General features: G+C 37.7%; 1 protein-coding gene and 1 pseudogene across 50 annotated transcripts in view; one reads left to right on the top strand and one right to left on the bottom strand.

Annotated features, from left to right (window-relative positions):
• SLMAP (sarcolemma associated protein) overlaps positions 1 to 26,819 on the top strand; it is a 152,225-nt gene that overhangs the window by 60,313 nt on the left and 65,093 nt on the right. For 25 of the 50 annotated variants that reach the window (XM_086367329.1, XM_086367330.1, XM_086367314.1 and 22 more), the window contains exons 3-4: positions 5,709 to 5,856; positions 25,308 to 25,380. In XM_086367329.1, the coding sequence (XP_086223455.1) occupies positions 5,709 to 5,856; positions 25,308 to 25,380 (221 nt within the window). Of the gene's footprint in view, positions 1 to 4,364; positions 4,436 to 5,708; positions 5,863 to 25,307; positions 25,381 to 26,819 lie in introns of all 50 variants that reach the window. The other 25 variants (XR_015151487.1, XR_015151486.1, XR_015151485.1 and 22 more) reach the window with 3 other exon arrangements.
• Positions 18,805 to 19,342, bottom strand: LOC147348346 (large ribosomal subunit protein eL21 pseudogene; annotated as a pseudogene).

Below are 26,819 nucleotides of genomic sequence, written 5' to 3'. Positions count from 1 at the left end.
CAAGGGACTCTCAAGAGTCTTCTCCAACACCACACTTCAAAAGCGTCAATTCTTCAGCGCTCAGCTTTCTTTACAGTCCAACTCTCACATCCATACGTGACTACTGGAAAAACCATAGCCTTGACTAGACGGACCTTTGTTGGCAAAGTAATGTCTCTGCTTTTTAATATGCTGTCTAGGTTGGTCATAACTTTTCTTCCAAGAAATAAGTGTCTTTTAATTTCATGGCTGCAGTCACCATCTGCAGTGATTTTGGAGCCCAAAAATATAAAGTCTGACACTGTTTCCACTGTTTCTCCTGCTATTTGCCGTGAAGTGATGGGACCAGATGCCATGATCTTTGTTTTCTGAATGTTGAGTTTTAAGCCAACTTTTTCACTCTCCTCTTTGACTCATCAAGAGGCTTTTTAGTTCCTCTTCACTTTCTGCCATAAGGGTGGTGTCATCTGCATATCTGAGGTTATGGTATATTTCTCCCAGCAATCTTGATTCCAGCTTGTGCTTCATCCAGAGATTTCTCATGATGTACTCTGCATAGAAGTTAAGTAAGCAGGGTGACAATATACAGCCTTGAGGTACTCCTTTTCCTATTTGGAACCAGTCTGTTGTTCCATGTTCAGTTCTAACTGTTGCTTCCTGACCTGCATACAGATTTCTCAAGAGGCAGGTCAGGTATTACTTAGTTACTCATGTCCTAATTTTGTACTCATTCCTGAAATGATTCCCCTTTTTTCCTGTTTCTTTTTTTAGTTCTTTCCTACAGTTTTGTAATTATAATTTATATTTCTTTTCCATGCCTTGAGTTACTTTCTTAATGTCTTTTAGCTTGTTCTGAAATAGTGTAATTTTGATCTGTTCCCAAGGTATGTCTCTCATTATGTGTAGGGAGTGTTGTTTGCTTTTTATTGTTTTTTCTTAAAATAGCTATGAGATGAGACACTGATATTTTTCTGTTACTCATTTTTATGTAAAATTTGTTTTCCTGAACTTAGAGAAGGGAGTCATGATTCAGGATAACTTTTCTAATGTCACAGAGCTCCCTCTTCTGTTGCTTTTGTAAACTGTTCAAAAATATAATAGCTTCCTTTCCCCTTTTCTACTTTTACCTGGATCTTCCTTTCCTGTCTCTGTTGTCTCTACCCCGCTCAGTTTTGGTTCCAAACCCTACAGCTTTTGAGGGAAAGCCCTATCCTGGAATACAACTTTGGTTGGTAGGTTGGTTTTAAGAATTTATATGACTCGGACTGCTCCATCCTTTTTCAGAAATTACCTCACACTCACTTGTTAGCGGACTGGGCTAAACTTTTCCCATTTTCAGATTCTCTTTTCAAATTGGCTATCATATTATCCAGTGAGTAGACAGTGACTATTCTGAGGTACTCAAGTCCTTCAAATATCCATTGCTTCTGTATGCATCCTCATGCACAGATGCTGATTTCATGCAGGTCTCGTAACTGTTGATGCTTTTTCCCACTTTTATTTTGAGTTTCATATGGATAATTTCCACTTGTTGTTGTATATGTTCTCCATGGCATTTTGGTTTTGCTGTCTTAGTCACTCTTTTTGATTTTAGGTGGTGATTCAAGTACATTAAAAAAATCTGTAGTGTAGTATCTGCCACCAAGAGTCCAGGATCCACTCTGCATTCATATTTTAAAATTTCCCTGTATGGACTTGGAATTTCTGGCCTCTCGCTGATGACCTGTCTCCTGTGTTTGTGCTTCGTTCTGAAACCTTAAAAAATCTTTTGGTAGTTGGATACTGGAAAACCTGTCAACTTAGAGAAGGCTAGAAAGAAGCAGTTTATCATTATAGTGGAAATGAAAGCATTTACACATTGAGGTGAAGTTGCAAATGGTACAGAACATGTTTGCTTACGGAATGAACAGCAGAAACTTTCTGAAGACCAAAGAGCAAATTATGCAACCTGTGAAGTGCTGTGCTTGTGTCTTTGAAAGTAATCATAATAAATGAGAAACAGGAAAGAGTGACTGATAGGGCGAAGACAGCCTTTCAGTTTAAGGATCGCCATCAATGCCTGATGTGGGGGAGCTTAACTTTAATTCAGGGGAAGGCATGGGGTTAACTGAGGATAAAGCCTGTTTGAAAATAGTGGGAGATGGACTTTGGCCACAAGCTACGGAGGGTTTTATAAATTCAGAGCTCCTGAGACACCTGCTGAACATCAAAGTGAATGCCCAGTGGCTAATGCAAACACTAGAGACGGATTGGGCATTCCTTAGGCTACTAGGAAATAAAGATGGTTAAAGCTTCAATAGGATTTTTTTTTCCCAGCGTAGTAAAATAAAATGGGAGGGGAAAAAAAAAAAGCCTGATGGAAAAAGGTATCAGCATAGAGGAGAAAGTAATTTCTGGTTGGAAAGTGATAAAGGACCAATTGACATACCTACCAGGGGAAGTACATCCAGGGACTGTTAGCATCGTCACTTCCCAGTCCCTTGCAAACATAGTCACTTCCCAGTCTCTTGACTTTTTTACACCTACCTAGTGAAAGTGTGAAAGTCGCTCAGTCATGTCCAACTCTGCAACCCTGTGGACTATACAGTCCATGGAATTCTCCAGGCCAGAATACTGGAGTGGGTAGCCTTTCCCTTCCCCAGGGGATCTTCCCAACCCAGGGATCGAACCCAGGTCTCCCACATTGCAGGCGGATTCTTTACCAACTGAGCCACAAGGGAAGTCCTATACCTACCTAACCTGATAATAAATAGAATGAATAGCTTTTGTACAGTGTAAACTGAATAGTGGCAGATTGTTTCATTGAAGGTGCAGAAACATTTTTAATATCAATTTTTCACACCACCAAGGGGAGAAGGGTAAATCAATATAAATATTTCTGCAGGGAAGTAAACTATTGCTGTCTAGCTATGCCCAAGTGCAGAGGCTCTGGGGCATGAATGGAGGTTAGTGGGGAAAATAGTGGGAGTTAATGAGATCGGAGAGGGAACCACAAGCCAGGTCGTATGGGGTTTTATTGGCTGTAATGATAAGAACTTTGAACTTTATTACAAGACGTTTGGAAGCTGTTAGCAGATTGAGAGCAGAGGAACAGTGAGCAACTAATGTAAATGGTGTTTTCAAGCTAACTGGATGTCAAAGGTACTATGGGTATGCTTTGGATATAATAATAGACATGTTAGAATGTAAAGAACCTGGGTTAATATTGATTAAATTCTTTTAATTTGAAAATTTATGGTTTTAGAGTTAAGAGCTACAAATATGAAGTGTTGAGATATATGTGTGCGAATGTGTACAGAAAAACACACACATTTTTTTGTTTTTCAAGCAAAGCTTGCTAAACAGTACTGAACCTCATTTCATATATTCTTACTTCTGTTCTCTTAATTTTTTTTGTTTAAACCACTAGTCACAGCCCAATAAATTGACTTAGTAACACATTATTGTTGTTCAATCCCTAAGTTGTGTCCGACTCTTTGCAACCCCATGGACTGCAGCACACCAGGCTTCCCTGTCCTTCACTATCTTCCAGAGTTGGCTCAAATTCATGTCCACTGAGTCAGTGATGCTATCCAGCCATCGTGTCCATTAGTAACACAATAATGGATCAGAATTTGAAGTTTGAAAACCACTGTAAATCTATAATCCCCTTATATGGCTTGCCAAGGCACATACAACTGAAAATGACCAAACCAGAATTCAGATATTGCCACATTGCCCAAGAATATATCTATTAAAAAAACAAAAAAACAAGCTGGTTTATACAATGTTTAAGAGTATGTTCCAGTGTGGAAAAAATCTTGAGGATCATTGTCCCTTCTTGAGCATGTTGCCTATGCTTATCTCTCTGGTGTGAAATGTTAAGCCTTTAAATTTCAAATGGACTTGTAAAATATCAACACAATTTTCTTTCCTAATGGCCTGTAATTAAATATATAAACTGCTAGCCAAAGTAACAGTTGGTCTCTCTTGAATTATAAACAGAATAAGTCATTTATAGCCAGCCTGGTGGCCTTTAAATTGTCGCCTAGGAATTAATGAAAAGAAATGTCATTTTCATATTTTCTGCAAATCGCTTATTCTTTTGTTGTGTTTCATTTTGGAAGAGGGTTTTATGGGAGGAGTGAAGGATAAATGAAACATGAAGGTCAGTATGAAGTAATGGGGGAAAAAAATGTCCCTTTTGATTCTGTTATATAAATCCTTGCTTCTGTCTTCCATAGCTCTGTGACCTTTGGAAAGATACTTGCCTGTGCCCTACTTTTCTCATATATAAATGGAAATAATATCTATATCATAGCTTTAACGTTAAGGTTAAATGAGGGCCTGGTGGTACAACATGTATTTTAATAAATATTAGTTTTCTTCTTTCCTTTCTTCTTTAGGAAGGAATTCAGTGAAAATGTGTTGCTAGAATAAGCAGGGCTGGAGAGTGTAGAAAAATGCAAAAAGAAAGGTACATCTTTTTTTATTGGTTGTTCTCTTCCTAGTAAGTCTGTTGTGTGTGATCCCAATTGTTGATAATTTCTTTGGGGATAGATAGGTGATAAATAGGTAGGCTTCCTGTGCCTCCTGCTGTCCCTTCCCTTTGTAGAGACGGGGGATCACCCAAGTGATGAAAGACAAGTTTAGTGGAGCTAGAAAGTGACACCTTCACAGTTGATTCCAGTATTTTAGTTTCTCGTGTCTTCAATCTGTTTATCACAAAGAATTTACTGAAGACATGTCGGTCCTGATACCAAGTATGTTAGTTCACTAATAGCTGTTCATACAGATGTTACCTACTACCAATTGTCCTTGCCTGTGGAGTAAATAACACTTCCTTTGATTTAACCCAGAAATTATAGCAGCAGAGTTACAAAGTCAAGTGAGATAGGAAGATAAAATTAGAGTTTTGTATAATAATCTTTAAAAAGATGTTTTATTGAGATATAATTTATATGCCATAAATTCAGTCTTTTAAAATGAACAATTCAGAGAGTTGTACAACCATCACCACTATCTAACTTTAGAACCTTTTAATCACCCCAAAATGAAACGTTACACCCATTAGCAGTTATTCACCCCACCCCACCCCTCCCCTCCTCTGCCCTGACACCTCAACCCCTTGCAACCACTAATGTGCTTTTTCTCTCTGTGGATTTGCTTATTCTGGATATTTCATATAAATTGAATTACATATGTCTTTTGTGACTGATTTCTTTTACTTAGCTTAATGTTTAAAAGTTCATTCATGTTATAACATAAATCAGAACTTCATTACTTTTTATTGCCAAATAATTAATTCATATGGATGTACTACATTTTATTTTCCTATTCATCAGTTGATGGACATTTGGGTTCCATTTTTTTGGCTCTAATGAATAATACTGCAGTGAACATTTGTGTACAAGTTTTTGTGAGGACATGTGTTTTCAGTTCTCTTCAGTATATACCTCAGAGTGGAATTGAAGGGTCATATGCTAGCTTTACATTCTAACATTTTGAGGACCTTATAAACTGTTTTCTGAAGTGATATACCATTTTGTCCCAGTGGATTTTAAATCTCCCACTTTTAAAGTTCTGGTTTTATATATAATGGAATAAATAGCTGAAATAAGCAATTTGAATTGATAGGGGAGGGAAATTCACCTGTAGTAGTTTGCAAAGTTGGAAGTACTTTTTTTTAAAGTAGGTTTGAAATTATTACTATTAATCTTTGGCTCTTTTTTTAAATTTTATTTTTGCAGTTTTATCTTCAAGACACTAAAAGTAGTAATGGTACCTTTATAAATAGCCAGAGATTGAGTCGAGGCTCTGAAGAAAGTCCACCATGTGAAATTCTTTCCGGTGACATTATCCAGTTTGGGGTAGATGTGACGGAGAACACACGGAAAGGTACGGGTATGGATCGATTTTTTCTATTATTTGTCTTGTTAAATTTTTTATTCTATTGTTTAATGTTAACAAAACATTTCATGCTTGTAAAAGCAATTTAACTGTGACATTTCATGCAGTGAAATGTTGAATGTCTCACTTTTCCTATTGCTTTTCTAAAATCTTAAATTCTGAAATATTAAATAGTTTATAATCTCTATTACAGTACCAAAACATAGGACACTGCTGTGTCAGTTAAGAAGCAGTTGGCTGAAGTGACACTATATTCAACCAACAAGAGCTTAAACCATAAGGATGAGTGTGAAAACGTTAGTCACTCAGTCATGTCCGACTCTGTGACCCTGTGGACTGTACCCTGCCAGGCTCCTCTGTCCATGGAGTTATCCAGGCAAGAATACTGGAGCCAGTAGCCATTCCCTTCTCCAGGGGATCTTTCCGACCCAGGGATTGAACCTGGGTCTCCCACATTCTGGGCAGATTCCTTACCTTCTGAGACACCAGGGAAGCCCCAAACCATAAAGATATCTATTATTAACTTATTAACAATAAGCCTGGAAATAGGTTGGTTCAGACTTCGTTCAGTTGGCTCTGTAGTGTTATCAAAGAATCCAGGATCTTACTGTCCTCCCAGTCTGTTATCCTTTATGTGTTAGTTTCTTAAGCTTTTAATTGTCACCTCATGGTTTAAGGGTGATGGCTTCAGCCCCAGGCATGATTTTCCCCACACCAGTGTTCTAGGCAAAAAAGATGAGATGGGGACAAAGTACCTTCTAGTGTGACTTTCTTTTTATGTTTGAAAGAACAATCTTTCATAGACTCCTTCCAGCAGATTCCTTTTGCTCACTGGCTACGTGGGTGGGTCATGTATATAGCTTTAGCTCTAGTTACAGAGAAGCCTGGCAAGGAAGTTACCTGACCAAGGAGAGCAGGAAATCCATGACTAGCATAGATCAATTATGATTTATCCCTTTGGTTGTGCGTTCATTGTTGCCCCAAACAAAATCAGAATTCTGTAGGCAGCTACTACAAGTGTAAAATTTCATGTCTCAGTTTCTGAAATTAGAAGTTCTGTGGCTAAATAAATTTAGATTATTTTTACAATTCTGAGGCTTTTTGGCCTTACCTAGTTCACTGTATAGTTTATGACTGAAATGATAATGACTGAATCATAAAACTAAAAAAATAGGAACCAAAAGTATGCAGTCCCACTTGTCATAGTTTAGTATGCACAGTGGAATGATTGGCAAGTTTTTCCTTTTGCTTCTCTGAGCATCCTCTGATCTGAATACCCTAAGTTGTTAGCCTCTAACATTTTGCACAGTAGACGAGGGAATCCAGGTAGATGGTGATGATGGTGTGTGAATATATGTGTCTTGGTTGCTCTGTCATGCCCAACTCTTTGCGACCCCATGGACTGTAGCCCACCAGGCTCATCTGTCCATGGGGATTCTCCAGGCAAGAATACTGGAGTGGATTGTCATTCCCTTCTCCAGGGGATCTTCCCAACCTAGGGCTCAAACCCAGGCCTCCGCATTGCAGGCGGATTCTTTACCGTCTGAGCCACCAGGGAAGCCCTGTATGTATGTATGCGTATACATTTACGTACTGCAACTGCAGTATTATTTTTGTTGGGTTTTGTTGGCCTTCTCAGGGTGTTAGGTTTTGATACATGGATGTGTGCAGGGCCAGCGTCTTAGGAATTTTCATTTACATTTGTAAAATAGAAAAGAAAATTTGTATTTTGATGCAAAATATTGAGTACTTCTTACTAAGAGAACTCTACTTCTGTATAACCATACTGAGAACAGCTGCAGTGGACACTTTGATATCTCCTGTTGCTGTATCACATCTCCTCTGCTACCGAGTCATTCAGCAAACATTTACTGAACCCCAGCTGTGAATAACCCAGAGAAGGCAGAATTTAATTACATTGTCTTTCTCTCCAAGGAATATCTATTTTCTTGTCTTGCATTTCTCAAAGAGAATCAAGAGGTGTTAATTGGCACAAGAATGAGGTAATCAAATACATTTAGGAAATGCTTAGTTAACCAAAGGTAGGCAAGACATCTCAGAGCTTTTAACGTGCTAACATATGTGCAGGTATCTAAGGGGGTAATTGATTGAATGTAGATAACTCCAGACTCATTTCCACTTTTCTTCCCCATCTTGCTGGGTAGGACACTTTAGAAAATACTGTAGAAAGCTAAGAGGAAAACTGAGACTAAGTGTTAGTACAGTATTATTTCAGCAACATCAATTCTTACAGGCTTCTTTGAAAATTTACATATCTTTTATTCAACTTTAAGGAAATTAAGACAGATTTCTTCATCATTTAAAATGTTATTTCTTTTGGCACTTAATTGGCTTGAAAAAGTTGACTTACATTATGCATGGCCTCTTGGGATTCAGCTATGTCATGAGTTGTGTATTACTATTTAAACATATGCTTTAAAATTAAAAAAAAAAGAAAGATGTTGCTCTGTGCTAAACATTATACCAGTTGGAAAATCCTGTTGAAATTGTGCAACACTATCGGATATCTGGTGGATCAAAGAAATCAAAAAAGGAACTTCAAACTATGTGGAAAGGAAAGGAGACTTTCCTACAAAAATATGTTAAATCCTTTACTCAGATAAAAACTTACAATCTAAAATTTTCCATTATTAAAAAAGAAAGACAATGAAGGAACTTGGCACTTAGAAGAAATTAGAAAAAGAACAAAAAAAAAGAAGTTTGGAAGTAGAAAAATGAAAAGCAGAAATTAATGAAATGAACAAAAAAAATTTAGAAGGGGTGGCTAAGTGGCTAAGTCACATCAGTCGTGTCCGACTCTGTGTAACCCCATAGACGGCAGCCCACCAGGCTCCCCCGTCCCTGGGATTCTCCAGGCAAGAACACTGGAGTGGGTTGCCATTTCCTTCTCTGATGCATGAAAGTGAAAAGTGAAAGGGAAGTCGCTCGTGTCCGACTCTTCGCGACCCCAGGGACTGCAGCCCACCAGGCTCCTCTGACCATGGGATTTTCCATCGCCTTCTCCGTAGAAGGGGTAAACAAACCCAAATGCTGGTCCTTTAAAACAAAACAATAAAATAGGTAGTTCATAAGCCTTGACTCCTTGTATATAAAAAATACAAGGAATGAGAAAGGAGATATAAACAGATATGGGATATACCAAAAGAATTCTTAGAGACTGTTACATGCCAAACTGTGGCAAAAAAAAAAATAGAGTAAATTAATGTTTTCCTGGCAAAATTACCCCAAGATGTAGAGAACCTTCAAGTTAATTTTTTTAAGAGACTAAAAAAGTTATTAAAAATTGACTAGAAACGTGCATTCAGAGTTGAATTTTGCCTTATTAAAAAAAAGATAAATCCAGTGTTGTGTAAATAATCCAATATAGGTAAAGGTGAGAAACTCTGAAAATCTTTTAAAGAAGCCAGCAGCCTTTCATTAATGCCAAATTCTGATACAGATAAAGTACAAAGAAAAAAAACTGTAATTTCGTTTGGAACAATAGATAAAAAAATTCTGGTTAGGGTAGTAGTAAATTCAGAAGTGAAGCTAGAATAAACAAAAGTAGGATTTACTCTAAGAATGCAAAAATAATTCAATTTTGGGGAAATATGTCAACATCATGCACAAAATAAAGCTGAGAAATAGGTACTGTAGAACCAGTGGATGTTGAAAAGGCAGTTGATCAAGTTCAGGAGTTGTTCCTAGTAAAAACTGTAAATAAATAGGATGAAAAAAAAATTATAATTAAAACAGAAGAAAAATAGCAAAAATGCTACACATCTATAAAAATACATGAACTGTTTGTGTATATCAATAAAGATAAACCTTAAACATTATTTCAAAAAAATTGCAAAAGAATATATGTGGTATAATACCCTTTACATGAAGCATGAATTCATGTACAACAGTGCTCTATTGTGCTTTCTTTTATTATATCAATTAAATTCTTTAAGATCTTTTAAAATTGAAGTATAATTAATTTACCATCTTGTGTTGTTTCAGGTATATAGCAAAATGATTCAGTTTTCTGTGTGTGTGTATGTATGTGCATTGTTTTTCAGATTCTTTTCCATTATAGGTTATTAAAAGATATTAAATATAGTTCTCTGTGCTATGCAATAGGTCCTTGTTGTTTATTTTCTATATAGTACTGTGTATATATTAATCCCAAGCTCCTAATTCATTCCCTAACTTCCCCTTGCTATCCCATTTGGTAACCATAAGTTTGTTTTCTATGTCTATGAGTCTGTTTTTGCTTTGTAAATGAGTTCATTTACATTATTTTTTAAGATTCCATATATAAGTGGTATATGATATTTGTCTTTCTCTTATCTGACTTACTTCACTTAGTATGATAATCTGTGGGTCCATTGATGTTGCTGCAAGTGACATTATTTCATTCTTTTTTATGACTGAGTAGTCTTTCATTTCGGAGAAGGCACTGGCACCCCACTCCAATACTCTTGCCTGGAAAATCCCATGGACAGAGGAGCCTGGTAGGCTGCAGTCCATGGGGTCGCTAAGAGTCAGACACGACTGAGCGACTTCCCTTTCACTTTTCACTTTCGTGCATTGGTGAAGGAAATGGCAACCCACTCCAGTGTTCTTGCCTGGAGAATCCCAGGAACAGGGGAGCCTGGTGGGCTGCCGTCTCTGGGGTCGCATAGAGTTGGACATGACTGAAGTGACGCAGCAGCAGCAGCAGTCTTTCATTATGTATATATACCACATCTTACGGTTTTCTCCAGATGTATGCTCAGGAGTGGGATTGCAGGATCATATGATAACTCCATTTTTAGTTTTTAAAGAAATCTCCATGTTGTTTAGCCTAGTGGCTGCACCAGTTTACATTCCCACCAACAATGTAGGAGGGTTTCCTTTTCTCACACCCTCTTTAGCAATTATTATTTGTGGACTTTTAATGATGTCCATTCTGACCCATGGAAGTTGATATCTCATTGTTACTTTGATTTGCACTCCTTTAATAACCAGCAGTGTTGAGAATCTCTTCATGTGCCTACTGGCCACCTGTATGTCTTCTTTGGAGAAATGTCTATTTAGGTCTTTGGCCCATTTTTTGATTGGGTAGTTTGTTTTTTTATCATTGAATTATATGAGCTGCTTACATATTTTGGAAACTAACTCCTTGTCTGTAGCAAGATGCAGGATGTAGCAAATATTTTCTCCCAGTCTTTTCATTTTGTTTATGGTTTCCTTTGCTGTGCAAAAGCTTGTAAATTTAATTTAATTAGGCACCATTTGTTTATTTTTGTTTTTATTTCCATTTCTCTACGAGACTCTAATGTTCGCGCTCTAATGCTTTTGAACACATTTATAATAAGGATATAAAATTGGAAAATTGAAATGATAAAAAGTAATGTGTGTGGATCTATGAAAAGGATTTTTTTCATCAGTCTGCATAGGATAAAAAACAGTGGAAGGATAATTTTTAAATTGCCCTTCATGCAGGTATTAAAATGAATACATTAGGATTGTATGAATTGCAGGGATTTCTGTGAGATGTATTATTAAGTGAGGAAAGGATTACTTTTCATAATTTCGTTATTTTTAAAAAGTCTCATCAGTCCCTATACATGTGCCTGTATACATATGTGTTTTTTATGCTTATATGAACGTGGGAGGAAAACATAGAAGAATGCATATATATACTAATCATTAGTGTGAATCTTTCTGGAGTATGATTGGAGAGAGGGAGTAAAGGAGCCAAGAACCAGTTAAAAAGGGCAAGGCTGGCAAAACTGCAGTAGACCCCTACAGAACGTGACATATTGTGCATTTGTATAAAACAATATATGTGTAAAAGGAAATTTTTAAAAGGTATGTGCCATATATATATATGTTTTTATATTTGTGTGTGTACATAAATCAGTATTTTTGTTAAAAATGCTATGAGTATGGTGTGACTGAATGTATTAGTTCATGTTAGTGTCTCTTCTATTCCAGTCTCTCCAAAATAAGCTAATTTTGATGTTTCACTTTCTGCGTAGTGTGGCTTCAGGGAGAAGATCCATTGGTCAGCACTTTGGTAATACTCTGCCCTATAGATATAAGATGTTATTGCCAACAAATAGGATGACTTTGTAATAGATTGAAGGGGCGGGCAGGGAGAGAGGGAGAGAAGGGAGAAAGAGAAAAAGCTAACCTATCAGATCCTCCTGGAATGGGAGCCTTAACAACTTGCCTGCTGGCCACTTCTCTGTTCATAAGGCCACACACTGCCCAGATGGCATGAGTTCTCGGTCGTACATTATAGTAACCCTCTGTTGCAGATCTTGGGACCGTTTAGTCCTATAAAATTCACATATATTACTAACTCCAGTTAGCCCTTCAGTCCAGGTGCCATTTGACCCACTTCTGTTCCTGTGTTAAGGCCCTGTGAGCAAAGGGTCTGTTATGAGTAAAGTCAGTGGTATCTTCCTTTGTTTTCTGCTGCAGTTGCGCTGAATTACTTTTACTCCCCACAGTGTATCTTGTCTTTTCTGGCCTTCAAACCTTGCACGTGACTTTTTCCTTCCCCCATAAACCTCTGTAGGCTGGACAAGGTGCCCTTCCATGTCCCTGTTGCACAGTGTGCTCATCCCCTCCAAATGTTTGCTTCCTTCACTGACCTGTAAGCTGTACAAGAACAAGCAGTATGGCTGTCTTTATTGCAGAATCTTGCCTGCTTAAACTGGCACATATTGGTTGAGTAAATTTTTAAAATGTGTCATAAATCTTTATCTGCCATTTTACAAGAGTTCCCTCTACCACCTTATCTCAGGTGAGATTTTATTAGCCTTCCTCCTAATCTGGAGGCTTATATGACAATGGGGTATTGGCAACCTTCTTGTTACTCGCTGCCCTTTTTATTCTGTTATGACTCAGTTACTTCTTAACCTGTCTAAGCTTTAATTTCCTCATCTTATAAAGTGGGATTCGTGATACTGTTAACCATCTGAAGGCTTGTGGTATGATACTCAGTGTTCACATTGTGGCACAGCAGTCACTGTGAATGAACACTGAAAGAGTGAACATGAAGTGCTTAACTCAGAATCAGGTGCTTTAATTATCACTGAAACCCTTGCCAATTATTTGTACCATCCTTTTTTTTTTTTTTTTTTGGCCATCTAGTTTGCTTCTCTTTCTCAGTAGCTTCTACTCAGGCTTCTTTATCCATCTGTCCTTTGCAACCCACCAGTGGCATTTCAGAGGCATACTCACCAGCTTCTAGACTACTCCTTGATTTGGGGCTGTGCTGTCTTGCTTGTTTCTAGCTCTTGGAAACTTTCACCGTAAGCTTTACACACTTCCACTTTACAGCTTCTAGGGAAAACACAAAGGTGAGTCAACAAAGAATGTGCCAGATTGACTGAGAGAATCTTTCTGATGTCATGGCAGTCTTCTTTTGTTCATTTAAAAAATGTTTTCTCAACCCAGTGTATGCACCAGAATTACCTGCAGAGCTTGGTAAAGCTATAGACATGTGGATCCCACCCTTCAGCCCTAAGAAGGAGACTTGTTAGGTGTGGGGCCTCAACATACCTATTCTAAAAAGCTTTGGGTTGTTCTTTTGGGCAGCTAGGTTTAAGAACTCTGCTCCATTAAGTTTCTGGCAACTATTTTATCTGCTTTCCTTTATCCTCAAGTCCTGAGACTCCCTACTCATGTATGTCTGCTGTGAAGCTATATGTACTGGTTCTGTCCATGTATTTCCAGCTTCTTGCTTGGTTGTTTCCTCTTAAATGTCCTTCTTTCACCTTATAATTGCTCCGTACAAAGCTTAATTTCTGCCTTCAAACCAGAGCATTATAATAACTTCCCAGTTTCACTTTTTGCTCATTCATTTTGTAAACAGAATATTGGTATCTATTCTGAATCCCATCTCTTCTTTACCTTCAGCACTTGTCATCTAGACATTTGACTCCTTTCCCTGCTTCTACTTGTTTTTCTAGATGCCAACCTAGAGTGTTACAGTAGCTGTCCACTTCTGGCCACCATATTCTCCCAACCCACTGCCTCCAGAATATTCTTCTGTTACAGCTTTATTGGTGTCATTATCCTGCTTTTAGAAGTCTTAAGTGGCTGTGTCATGCTGTAGAAGAAAATCTGAAATGCTTAACTGTACACTTGAGGCCCTCAAAAATGTGGACTCAATTCAACCTTTTGATTTTTTCCATTACTTCCCTTAATATATGTTAAACAGTGTTACTTAGAGGTAAGAGGAAGAAAAAATTTGTTTGAATCCTAGCGCTGCCATTTGCCATAGATGAGGTCTCAAGCAGGTTACCTTAGCTTCTTTGATTTAAGTTGCTTCAGCTGTAAAATGGAACATAAAAATAACTATTTATCTGGTTTATCTGGTTTATCATAAATAGTTAGCATATATAGTGTGCTTAGCATGGGACTGGACCCTAAAGATTCTTGAAATATATTTCTTCTCCAGGTGCCCGCCTTAGTTGTTCAATTCTCACATCCTTCTTGTTTTTTCTTTGCTCATGCCATTCTGCCTTTCCTTTTGTTTCCAGCTTTTGAAATTCTATTTTTTCTTTACCCTCTTCATAAATCCTTCTGCTCTTGTCCATTTCAGATTCCATCAGTGCCTTGTAGCATTTATGAATTTTTTCCCCTTTGTTGTTAGATACTTCTAGTTTTCTCTACAAACTATTATAAATTGAAATCTGCTCAAGGGCAAGGAAGTTGGTCATAGTCCTCTTGGTTTTTCCCATCATTCCCAGTGTACTCATTTGTAGCCAGCAGGTTTTCATTGAGTATTGAGTGAACAGATAAAGCCAAAGAACAAACCAAGTCAAAAAATAAACAAGCAATATCACTCCCAAGTATGCTATAGAAATAAAGTAGCAAATTAATCCACATGCCTATAAGAAGGATTCCTCCCAGCAAATAAATAGGTTGAACAGGATTCCTGGGAGAGATAGCTGACTCTCAGTCCAGGGCAGTGTGGGAAATTAACACGATGGTGCCAGTCAGGCTGTCTCACCCCACACTCTCACTCCCTCTCACCCCATGTTCTGTAAACAATGACTGCATGGCTGTGTAACAGCTGAGATCACTTATAGCAGTGCACATGTGCATCGTGAGGTACCCACTTGGTCACGGGCTACTTTGTGTGGTATGCCTGTGTTAGCTTCACCATGAAAACGCTGGCTCCCCCTGCACTGGGGCTTCATTGGAGTGATATCACAGTTATGTTATATGAGGTTACGTTATGGCTACATTATGGCTACATTATGATTATGTTATGGCTGCTGCTATGGCTACTGTATCAGCCAGGAGAAAGGCTGTGTTAAGGCCACGATGCCAGCCGGGAGAGAAGAAATGTGTCTGCAGTTCCTATGGCTCCTCGTGCCTTCTTCCAGCCTCTTCTAGAGCTAAGAGGCTGAACCCTGGGTTCAGCGAACAGTGTGAACAACAAGGCAGTTGGCATCAAGAACAGGATCAGCAGTACAGGCAGGAAATGTATAAATTGGATTTATAAGATTTTTGTCACATCAGAAAACAGTGGAACTATCTAAGATTGCTAAGGTTGTGTTAGAAAAACTCAAGAATTAACATGGAATTCTGACTGATCAAAGATTAGTCAATTTGAGCATCAAACAATAAATAAAGCAGTAAATTGAAATAGATCCAATATATTTAAATCCATAAACTTACAATATTAAAAAAGAAAAAGATTTGATCACCTCTGGAACTTATTTCTCATTCTGAAAACAGGTAGATAAAGAGAAAGAAGAAAGCATTTGTGCTATCTTTACTATAGGAATTATACCTGAGATAAATAAATAGTAAAAGAGAATTTTCTTCTTTTTTTTTTTTTTAATCACTGAACTCAAGCTGATAGATGAAGAGAGGGTGATAGAATATCAATTCCAAAAAAAAGTTTAAGACAGTCTCTTCTGCAAAGGTTGTTGGAAAGCTGGACAGCCACATGTAAATCAATGAAGTTAGAACACATCCTCCACCATACATAAAAATAAACTCCAAATGACGAAGGCTTAAATACAAGATGTCACCATAAAACTCCTAGAAAAGAAAATGGACAAAACATTCTCTGACATAAATTGTACCAGTGTTTTTTTAGGTCAGTCTCCCAAGGCAATAGCAAAAGCAAAAATAAAAGCAAAATAAACAGGTGAAATCTTATCAAACTTACAAGTTTTTGCACAGCAAAGAAAACCATAAACAAAAGGAAGGGCAGCCTATTACTGGGAGAAAATATTTACAAGTGATTCTACCGACAAGGGCTTAATTTCCAAGATATACAAACAGTTCATACAAATCAATTATAAAAAAGCAAACAACTCTTACAGTGGTCAGAATGGTCATCATTATAAAGTTTATAAATAACAAATGCTAGAGAGGGTATGGAGAAAAGGGAACTTTGCTACACTGTTGACAGGAATATAAATCTGTGCAGCTAGTATGGAAAACAGTATGACAGTTCCTTAAAAAAATCAGTTGTCATATGGATGTAGCAATCCCACTCCAATTTATATCTGGATAAAAGTTATAATTTGAAAATATATATGCATACCAGTGTTCATAGCAACACTATTTACAATAGCCAAGGCTTGGAAGCTGTCTTAAATGACCGTTTGCAGATGAATAAAGATGTGGTATATATACACAGTGGAATACTACTCAGTCATGAAAAGGAATTAAATCCTGCCATTTTCAGTAACATGGATGGACTAGAGATTATCATATGAGGCGAAGTTAGAGAAAGACAAATATCACATGGTATCACTTGTATGTGGAATCTAAACTATGACACACCACTACAATATTGTAAAGTAATAAAGCCTCCAATTAAATAAATTTATATTAAAAAAATAAAATATGACACAAATGAATTTATGAAACAGAAACAGACTCACAGAAAAACTTTGGTTACCAAAAGGGAAAAGGGATGTTGCAGGGATAAATTAGGAGTTTGGGATTAGCAGATACAAATTATTGTGTATGAAATAGACAACAAGGTCATATTATATTGCAATACTATATTTGATACCCTATAATAAACTATAATGGAAAAGAATATGAAAAAGAATATGAAAAAGAATATGTATATAATTGTATAGCTAAATCACTTTGCTATACACCAGAAATTAAGACAACATTGTAACTCAACTATACTTCAGTTTTTAAAATTAAAAAAAATATATTTTTTAATCTGATGAGTACTTGTCTAGCTCTATCTCTTTTTTAACCTTTAAAAAAAAAAGTCTGGGAATCAGAAGCTTTATGTAGCAAAAAGTACCAGAATGAGCATTTGGTAACTTTCATCTTAGGTTGCAGTCACATGGCAATTAGATGAATAATTTCCAAACCTGGAAATGTTAACACTGCTCATTTGTTTGTTTGTTTTTTAATGTTTTTTGAGCTTTTACTTCCTATTACTGCTGATCATTTCAAGTGATCCTTCAAACCACTCCAGTGGAGTATAGTATTGACCTTCCTACTCAATGCAGAAAAGGAGATAGAACCAGACTCCAGTATACCCCAGGAGTTTCAGTCTCCCAATCAAGTATTATAAAGAGTCTTTAAACTTATCAAAGTCAACGTTGGTCCTTTAAGTAGTGTATGTGTGAAGAGGTAATAGAAAGAGCTGATTGTATATCATGAAGTAAATATAATAACTCAAAAGCAAAATAATCTGTATAAAAGAGAAAGAACTCATGTAATGGTAGGTTGTATAGTCTTAGTTCTAATTTGTAATAAAATATTGTAATCACAGCAGGCAATTGTGGATTTTTCTCTTGCATGCACCTTGTTTTCCTCACCACATCTGCTTTGCAGGTTTTAGCATTTCTGAAAGTTTGCCTTTAGCTTACAATACATGTGTACATTTAGCATGGCAGTCTTCCTGCAGCCACATTACCCTGCCCAAAAAACTCTAAAATTGTGTCTTATCATTAATTTTGTCTTTGATTCATGGCAATATGACAGTAATAATGTTTCTGGATGAATTTTGAGAGGACAGTTTGTTTTAAAGTGCTTCATAGAAGGCTTTACAGCAGCATTTTCCAAAGTAGTTTCTTCATATGGACACAAAATCTACTAAGCTCTGACAAAGACTGTGGTTTAAAAAGATAAAAACTCTTTCAGTGTCTCTTAACCAAGTATTTTCCAAACTTTTCTGACCCCCAAATCCTTTTTTGTATACCTGCTAGCACTCTATTTTAGGAAATGATGCTATCAGTTCAGTTTAGTCGCTCAGTCGTGTCTGACTCAGCGACCCATGAACTGCAGTACACCAGGCTTCCCTGTCCATCACCAACTCCCAGAGCTTACTCAGACTCATGATCAGTGAGTCGGTGATCCCATCCAACCATCTCATCCTGTCATCCCCTTCTCCTCCTGCTTACAATCATTCCCAGCAACAGGGTCTTTTCAGACGAGTCAGTTCTTTGCATCAGGTGGCCAAAGTATTGGAGTTTCAGCTTCAGCATCAGTCCTTCCAATGAATATTCAGGACTGATTTTCTTTAGGATGGACTGGTTCGATCTCCTTGCTGTCCAAGGGACTCTCAAGAGTCTTCTCCAACACTACAGTTCAAAAGCATCAATTCTTCGGTGCTCAGCTTTCTTTATTGTCCAACTCTCACATCCATACGTGACTAATTAAAAAAAACAAAACTTTGACTAGACGGATCTTGTTGGCAAAGTAATGTCTCTGCTTTTTAGTATGCTGTCTAGGTTGGTCATAGATTTTCTTCCAAGGAGCAAGCGTCTTTTATTTTCATGGCTGCAGTCACCATCCACAGTGATTTTGGAGCCCCCTAAAATAAAGTCTCTCACTGTTTCCATTGTTTCCCCATCTGTTTGCCATGAAGTGATGGGACCAGATGCTATCTTGATCTTAGTTTTCTGAATGTTGAGTTTTTTTTTTTTTTTTTTTGCACAGTCCACGTCTTTATTTTTACACCCATCAGGCCATGAATTCATAGGGAATGGGCTCCAACAGTTCGGGTTCCTTTCCATTGGGCCTCACAAAGTGTGCTTCTCTGGGTGGAGCAGGCTGGTGCTTCAGCTGAACCCAAGTCCCTTTCTCTTTGGCTTCCTTCTTTTTCTGATCATTTTCCTTCACACGTTTCAAGAAGCTATCTCGGCTCTTAGAGTGCTTAATATGCTCGATACGCACATTAATTCTCTTGGCAAGAATCTTGCCCTTAACTTGTTTGTTTACAATGATGCCAACAGCATGCTGGGTGACATTGTAGACTCTTCCAGTTTTGCCATGGTAACATTTGTGGGGCATTCCTTTTTGAACAGTACCCATTCCCTTGATATCTACAATATCACCCTTCCTGTAGATTCGCATGTATGTGGCCAAAGGAACAACTCCATGTTTTCTGAAAGGCCTGGAGAACATGTAGCGGGTGCCCCGCCTCTCTCCCTTTGTGTTGGTCATCTTGGCGAATCACTGGAAGATGGCGGTTCCGGCCGAAAAGCTGAATGTTGAGTTTTAAGCCAACTTTTTTACTCTGCTCTTTCACTTTCATCAAGAGGCTCTTTAGTTCTTCTTCACTTTCTGCCATAATAATGGTGTCATCTGCATATCTGAGGTTATGGATATTTCTTCCCGCAATCTTGATTCTAGTTTGTGCTTCATCCAGCCTGGCAGTGCTCATGATGTACTCTGCATATAAGTTAAATAAACAAGGGGACACTATACACCCTTGACATACTCCTTTTCCGATTTGGAACCAGTCTGTTGTTCCATGACCAGTTGTAACTGTTGCTTCTTGACCTGCATACAGATTTCTCAAGAGGCAGGTCAAGTGGTCTGGTATTCCCATCTCTTGAAGAATTTTCCACAGTTTGTTGTGATCTACAGAGTCAAAGACTTTGGCATAGTCAATAAAGCAAAAGTAGATGTTTTTCTGGAACTCTCTTGCTTTTTCCATGATCCAGCAGATGTTGGCAATTTGATCTCTGGTTCCTCTGCCTTTTCTAAAACCAGCTTGAACATCTGGAAGTTCACAGTTCACATACTGTTGAAACCTGGCCTGGAGAATTTTGAGCATTACTTTGCTAGTGTGTGAGATGAGTGCAATTGTGCAGCAGTTTGAGCATTCTTTGGCATTGCCTTTCTTTGGGATTGGAATGAAAACTGCTGGCATATTGAGTGAAGCACTTTCACAGCATCATCTTTTAGGATTTGAAATAGCTCAACTGGAATTCCATCACCTCCGCTAGTTTTGTTAGTGGTGATGCTTCCTAAGGCTTGCTTGACTTTGCATTCCAGGATGTCTGGCTTTGGGTGAGTAATCAATCATACCATTGTGATTATCTGGGTCATTAAGATCTTTTTTGTATAGTTCTGTGTATTCTTGCCACCTCTTCTTTGCATGAAATGTTCCCTTGGTATCTCTAATTTTCTTGAAGAGATCTCTAAGTCTTTCCCATTCTGTTTCCCATTCCCATCCTCAACTTCTTTGCACTGATCACTGAGGAAGGCTTTCTTATCTCTCCTTGTAATTCTTTGGAACTCTGCATTCAAATGGGTATATCTTTCCTTTTTCCTTGCTTTTCACTTTCTTCTTTTCACAGCTATTTGTAAGGCCTCCTCAGACAGCCATTTTGCTTTTTTGCATTTCTTTTTCTTGGGGATGGTCTTGATCCCTGTCTCCTGTACAATGTCACGAACCTCTGTCCATAGTTCATCAAGCACTGTGTCTATCGGATCTATACCCTTAAAATCTATTTCTCACTTCCACTGTATAATCGTAAAGGATTTGATTTAGGTCATACCTGAATGCTCTAGTGGTTTTCCCTATTTTCTTCAATATAAATCTGAATTTGGCAATACGGAGTTCATGATCTGAGCCACAGTCCGCTCCTGGTCTTGTTTTTGCTGACTGTATAGAGTTTCTCCATCTTTGGCTGCAAAGAATATAATCAGTCTGATTTCGGTGTCGGCCATCTGGTGATGTCCATGTGTAGAGTCTTCTCTTGTGTTGTTGCAAGAGGGTGTTTGCTATGAGCAGTGTGTTCTCTTGGCAGAACTCTATTAGCCTTTGCCCTGCTTCATTCTGTAGACCAAGGCCAAATTTGCTGTTACTCCAGGGGTTTCTTGACTTCCTACTTTTGCGTTCCAGTCCCCTATAATGAAAAGGACATCTTTTTTGGGTGTTAGTTCTAGAAGGTCTTGTAGGTATTCATAGAACCATTCAACTTCAGCTTCTTCAGCATTTCTGGTCGGGGCATAGACTTGGATTACCGTGATATTGAATGGTTTGCCTAGGAAACGAACAGAGATCATTCTGTCGTTTTTGAGATTGCATCCAAGTACTGCATTTTGGACTCTTTTGTTGACTATGATGGCTACTCCATTTCTTCTAAGGGCTTCTTGCCCACAGTAGTAGATATAATGGTCATCTGAGTTAAATTCACCCATTCCAGTCCATTTTAGTTCGCCGATTCCTAGAATGTCGACATTCACTCTTGCCATCTCCTGTTTGACCACTTCCAATTTGCCTTGTTTCATGAACCTAACATTCCAGGTTCCTGTGCAGTATTGCTCTTTACAGCCTTGGACTTTTCTTCCATCACCAGTCACATCCACACCTGGGTGTTGCTTTTGCTTTGGCTCCATCTCTTCATTCTTTCTTGAGTTATTTCTCCACTGATCTCCAGTAGAATATTGGGCACTTACCGACCTGGGGAGTTCATCTTTCAGTGTCCTGTCTTTTGCCTTTTCATATTGTTCAGGGGGTTCTCAAGACAAGAATACTGAAGTGGTTTACCATTCCTTTCGCTAGTGGACCATGTTTTATCAGACCTCTCCACCATGACCCGTCCATCTTGGGTGGCCCTGCCCGGCATGGCTCATAGTTTCATTTAATTAACAAGGCTGTGGTATATACACTCAGTAATATAAGTATTGGAACAAAACATTCTTGTCTGGTTGCTTTAAGTACTTGCCTTTTTCAGATTGAAAAGATAACTAACATTTCTATACATTCGTTTATCTAGTTGACATAAGAACCTTTCCAAAAACAGGATTGGCTAGACTAAACTGTCAGCTTTGTCAGACATGATCTTTAACCGCTTTCAATAGTGCACCACCCTTGTACTGCCCAGATAGTATTAGCCCTTGGTTCACCGTACAAATTTGTACATTGTTTCAGTTGCTGGGCTTCATTAGAATGTGTTTGGGCAAAAGAAGTCCTTGGTAACTCTCTGCACCTTTAAAAACAAAAAACACATTTATTGTCAATTTAAATACATTGGTAAATTGTCAGTATTTCTGGGTCTTCTTGTTTTGTGCTCCTCTGTTGTAGGCTGTTTATAATAAATCTCTGGGGGAGTCAACAAGCTGGGATAAATTCATTCACTCCCTGTCTTCTGCCAAGAAAAGGAGGCAGTTAGGTGCTTTTTGCAAGTGGAGATGAACACTGCTCATCTTCTTCACTGAGTATTGAAAGAGATACCTGAGTATTGAAGTAATGATACCTTTACTCCTGAGTATTGAAAACTATAAAATATTGAGTTGGCAAAAAAATTCATTTGGGTTTTTCTATACGATATTACAGAAAACCAGGATGAACTTTTTGGCCAACCCAGTATGAATGAGATACGTTTTTTGGAAATATTCATTGAGCATTTATTAAATACTGTCTTTATACCAGATAATTCTGCTAATTACCAGATTTAAAAAGTGAGAAGCAATATTTATTGCTGCCCCCAAAGAGGATTGTGTAAATAGTAGATATTCACAATGCAGTGTATTTAGTTTTATAAGCAGAAATAGGAGGCTCTGGGGATCGGTAACTCAAAATACTTTGGCCACCTGATGCGAAGAGCTGACTCATTTGAAAAGACCCTGATGCTGGGAAAGATTGAGGGCAGGAGGAGAAGGGGACGACAGAGGATGAGATGCTTGGATGGCATCACCGACTCAATGGACATGGGTTTGGGTGGACTCCGGGAGTTGGTGATGGACAGGAAGGCCTGGTGTGCTGTGGTTTACGGGGTCACAAAGAGTCGAACACGACTGAGTGACTGAACTGAACTGAACTGAAGTGGACTGAGTGAAGGAAATAAAAAGTCTGATCCTGGATGATAAATACCCTTTGGTTATGCAGGCAAAGGGATAAAGGACATCATAGACAGAGGACAGCTTGTATAAAAGTCATGGTGTTATGAAAAGTAAGAAATTTGGAGATGCAGGTAGCTTGGTTTTGTAAAGCTTACCTAGGGTATCAATAGAAGGGACTTCCCTATAGCTCAGATGGTAAAGAATCTGCCTGCAATGCTGGAGGAAAAAAAGAAAGTGAAAATGAAGTCGTGCCCAACTCTTTGTGACCCCATGGATAGTAGCCTGTACCAAGTTCCTCCGTCCATGGGATTTTCAAGGCAAGAGTACTGGAGTGGGTTGCCATTTCCTTCTCCAGGGAATCTTCCCAACCCAGGGATCAAAGCCAGGTCTCTCACATTGTAGACAGATGCTTTACCGTCTGAGCCACCAGGGAAGTCCAACACTGTGAACAAAGAAAGTGAAGTCACTCAGTGCAATCCTGGAGACCTGGGTTCAATCCCTGGGTCAGGAAGATCCCCAGGAGAAGGAAATAGCAATCCACTCCAGTATTCTTGCCTGGAGAATTCCATGGACAGAGGAGGCTGGTGGGCCACAGTCCATGGGGTCACAAAGGGTCGGACATGATTAAGTGATTAACACATACGCACATGGTACCAATAGCAAAATGAGAGGGTGGGCCTGAAATGAAGGTCAGTAGTTCGCAGCGGTAATTGCTATATGTTAGGCAGAGAGTTTAGAAGGATGCTCTATACCATAGATGATTCTCAAATCTGTGCTAGCTAGCACTTTACATATAATAAATTAGTTATTAAAATTAGTATTGAATAAACCATGCTAAATTTCTGAAGCTTACTGTGTGTGCATTTCCAGATAATAGCATAGTCATATTACTTAGTGTTAATAATGCTATCTTCACAATTCATGAACCTGATCACTTAACAGGTTGCCCTCATAATGCGTTAGCTCTCTAAAGTCGGTTTTCCTGAGATGTAATTTACTTACAATACCAATTTTACACGTATAGTTCACTGAGTTTGACAAATATATACAATCACATGTCCACCACTCCTCTAATCAATTCAGTTGCTTTCAGTCACATAGTCATGTCTGACTTTTTGCGACTCCATGGACTGCAGCACATCAGGCCTCCCTGTCCATCACCAACTCCCAGAGCTTGCTCAAACTCATATCCATAGAGTCGGTGATGCCATCCAACCATCTCATCCTCTGTCGTCCCCTTCTCCTGCCTTCAACCTTCCCAGCATTAGGGTCTTTTCTAAGAAGTCATTTCTTTGCATCAGTTGGTCAAATCTAATCATGATGTAGTATATCTTCATCACCCTCCATTAGCTTTTGTTTGTTTTTTTAAAATATTTTTAAGTATTTATTTGGCTGTGTGGGATCTTAGTTGCAGCGTGTGGGATCTAGTTACCTGACCAGGGATCAAATCCAAGCTGCCCTACATTAAGAACACAGAGTCTAAGCCACTGGACTACTAAGGAAGTCCCTCCCTCCATTAGCTTTTTTTTTTTAATCCTTCTATTAGCATTTAATTAGAGTTTATTAAACTAAATACAAAAACTCTTCGAACCCTGAAGAACATAGTATCTGAATAGAGAATTTTTTTAAAATCAACTTTTAAACTATGGAAATAATTTTTTCTGTAAAATAAAGAGATATTCTGTACAAGTACTGCTTTTAAGAGGTTTTATCTCTTGAAATCTTCAGAAGGAGGAAGGAAGAAGCAAAGCAACTGTCCACTGAGTGACTGGTATAATGTTACATAAAGATGTTTGGAGGTGGAAGAAGAACCACCAAGAAAATAAAACCATAATTTTAAATACTGAGCTGGTAACTTCAGACTGGAGTTCTCACTAACAGCTCTGATACTAAATAGCAGAGAGTTGTAGAAGTCCAAGCTGTTATTATACAGATTTTTAGAGTTTTGTGAGATATGGATAGGAGTTATAGGTTGGGCACAGGAGATTTAGGGGTAAAGACTGGCTAAAATTTAAACTAGGGGAATAGTTGTACTTAGGTTTTTATACTGGCATATAGGGGAGAAAGTACAACCCCCCCACACTCATTTATATATTTCCATATACTCAGATGACTTTATTGATTATTGCTATAGCATTGGAGGTTAGGACACTTTCAAGACAATTGTATGTGATTCTGCCTTTTTTGTTGTGATTCAATATGGATACGAATGAGTTTCTCCAAGGGAATGAATATTGCTGTTAAACCAACAAAATTATTTTCTTTCCCAGAAGTTATTATATTTAAGAATAAAATATGTGTTTAATATGAGAGGTACAGAGATTTATGTTTAACCAATTATTTTATCCGTGTTATTTGTTTGTTTTAACCAGTTACCCATGGGTGTATTGTTTCCACAATAAAACTTTTTCTACCCGATGGTATGGAAGCCCGGCTCCGCTCAGAGTGAGTATAATTTAATGCTATGAAGTTTCTGTATTAATTACATTGGTTAATAATATTCCAGATGATATTATACAGTTAATACTTCAGAATTATTCTAATAATGTTAGAAAATTGATGTAGTGCTTTTGGAATATAATATACTTCTGTTTAATACAGTTTCACATTAGTTATAATTCTAGTAAATAATATATAAGAAAGCACAGTTATTTTGTTTCCAGAATTAACTTTGCAATGTATATTTTGATGAAAAATTAGTTCTTTAGATTATTTGGAGTATGCCAGTTATTAATGAATGATAATTGTATTCCTTTTAATCTGCATGTCATATGACTTCTTAAACTATGGTTGCCTGTGAAGTTAATGCCAGTATCATAATCTTACAGGACTTTGAGGATGTTGACACAGTAGTCTATATTGGTGGGAGTTTTTGGAGGGATTTTCCAATTCTGTAGTTTTTTTTTTTCCTTTTTTTAATTGAAGCAGTGGAAAGGTCACTTAGAGGAAGACAACTTGAGAGGGGAATTTTGCTCATAAAATACAGATGTTAAAAGATAAACATATATACATTTTGATCTTGTACTTTTCACGATTATTATTAAGTGTTAGAGGGACTTAAAATAGTCTTTAGACTTAAGGATTTTTTAATTTTGAGAGGGAAGCCTTGAATATGCTACAGGCTTATTTCTATCCCCAACAAAGTATTTTCTGTCCTATAAAAGCAGAAATGAATATCTAAGGGTGGGAGGTTGAGAGCAACAGTGATGAGAAGGTACAGTAGAGTGCTGAGTAGGAGAGAGAGAAGGAGAAAGGAAACAAAGAGAAGTCCTCTTGTTACTGTGATGGTGCTTTCATTAGGATTCTAGTATATTATGCTTCAGTTAGAGACTACCATTTTTTTTGTTTTTAACCTTTTAGGATATCTGAAGAAAACAAATTTTAAAACATTTTAAATTTAAAACATTAATCTGCTTCCTATTCTAAATTATAGTTTAATTATTAAAATATAATTAACTTTGGGAACATTAATGTGACTTAGTTTTTAATATGACTTAGTCAAGAGTTAAGGTTTTAAAAATAAGAGTAACTGTTAATTGACTAATAATGAATGGCTTCTTAAAGACTTTGATGTTTGTATTTAACGAGATTTTTCTTTCATGGATTCAGAAGCTTTGAGCAGCTTCTTCAAGGGTCATCTCTGTTCTCAGGTTCCATCCAGTAGGGCATGTGAATTTTTTCAAAGTCTGTACTGGTAAATTGTGTTCCTGTCCTTCTTGTTTCCCCAGTGCTTTTCATCTTTGTTCCTGTTGCTTTCTCTTTGTTTGGTTTTTCTTATGTGGTTAAATGTTAGCATCATTTAAAATTTTACTGCCAGTTTCATTGTACATAATCTGGCTGACTTTCTGAAGAAGATGAATTTTTGAACAGACAATTAATTCTCT

The sequence above is a fragment of the Bos grunniens genome, chromosome 22 (assembly GCF_055505025.1).
Source record: "Bos grunniens cultivar Pamir isolate PY7600 chromosome 22, Bosgru_T2T1.0, whole genome shotgun sequence".
Taxonomy (NCBI): domain Eukaryota; kingdom Metazoa; phylum Chordata; class Mammalia; order Artiodactyla; family Bovidae; genus Bos; species Bos grunniens.
Note: the sequence above shows the minus strand (reverse complement) of the source record. Positions and strands in the feature narration are given on the sequence as shown.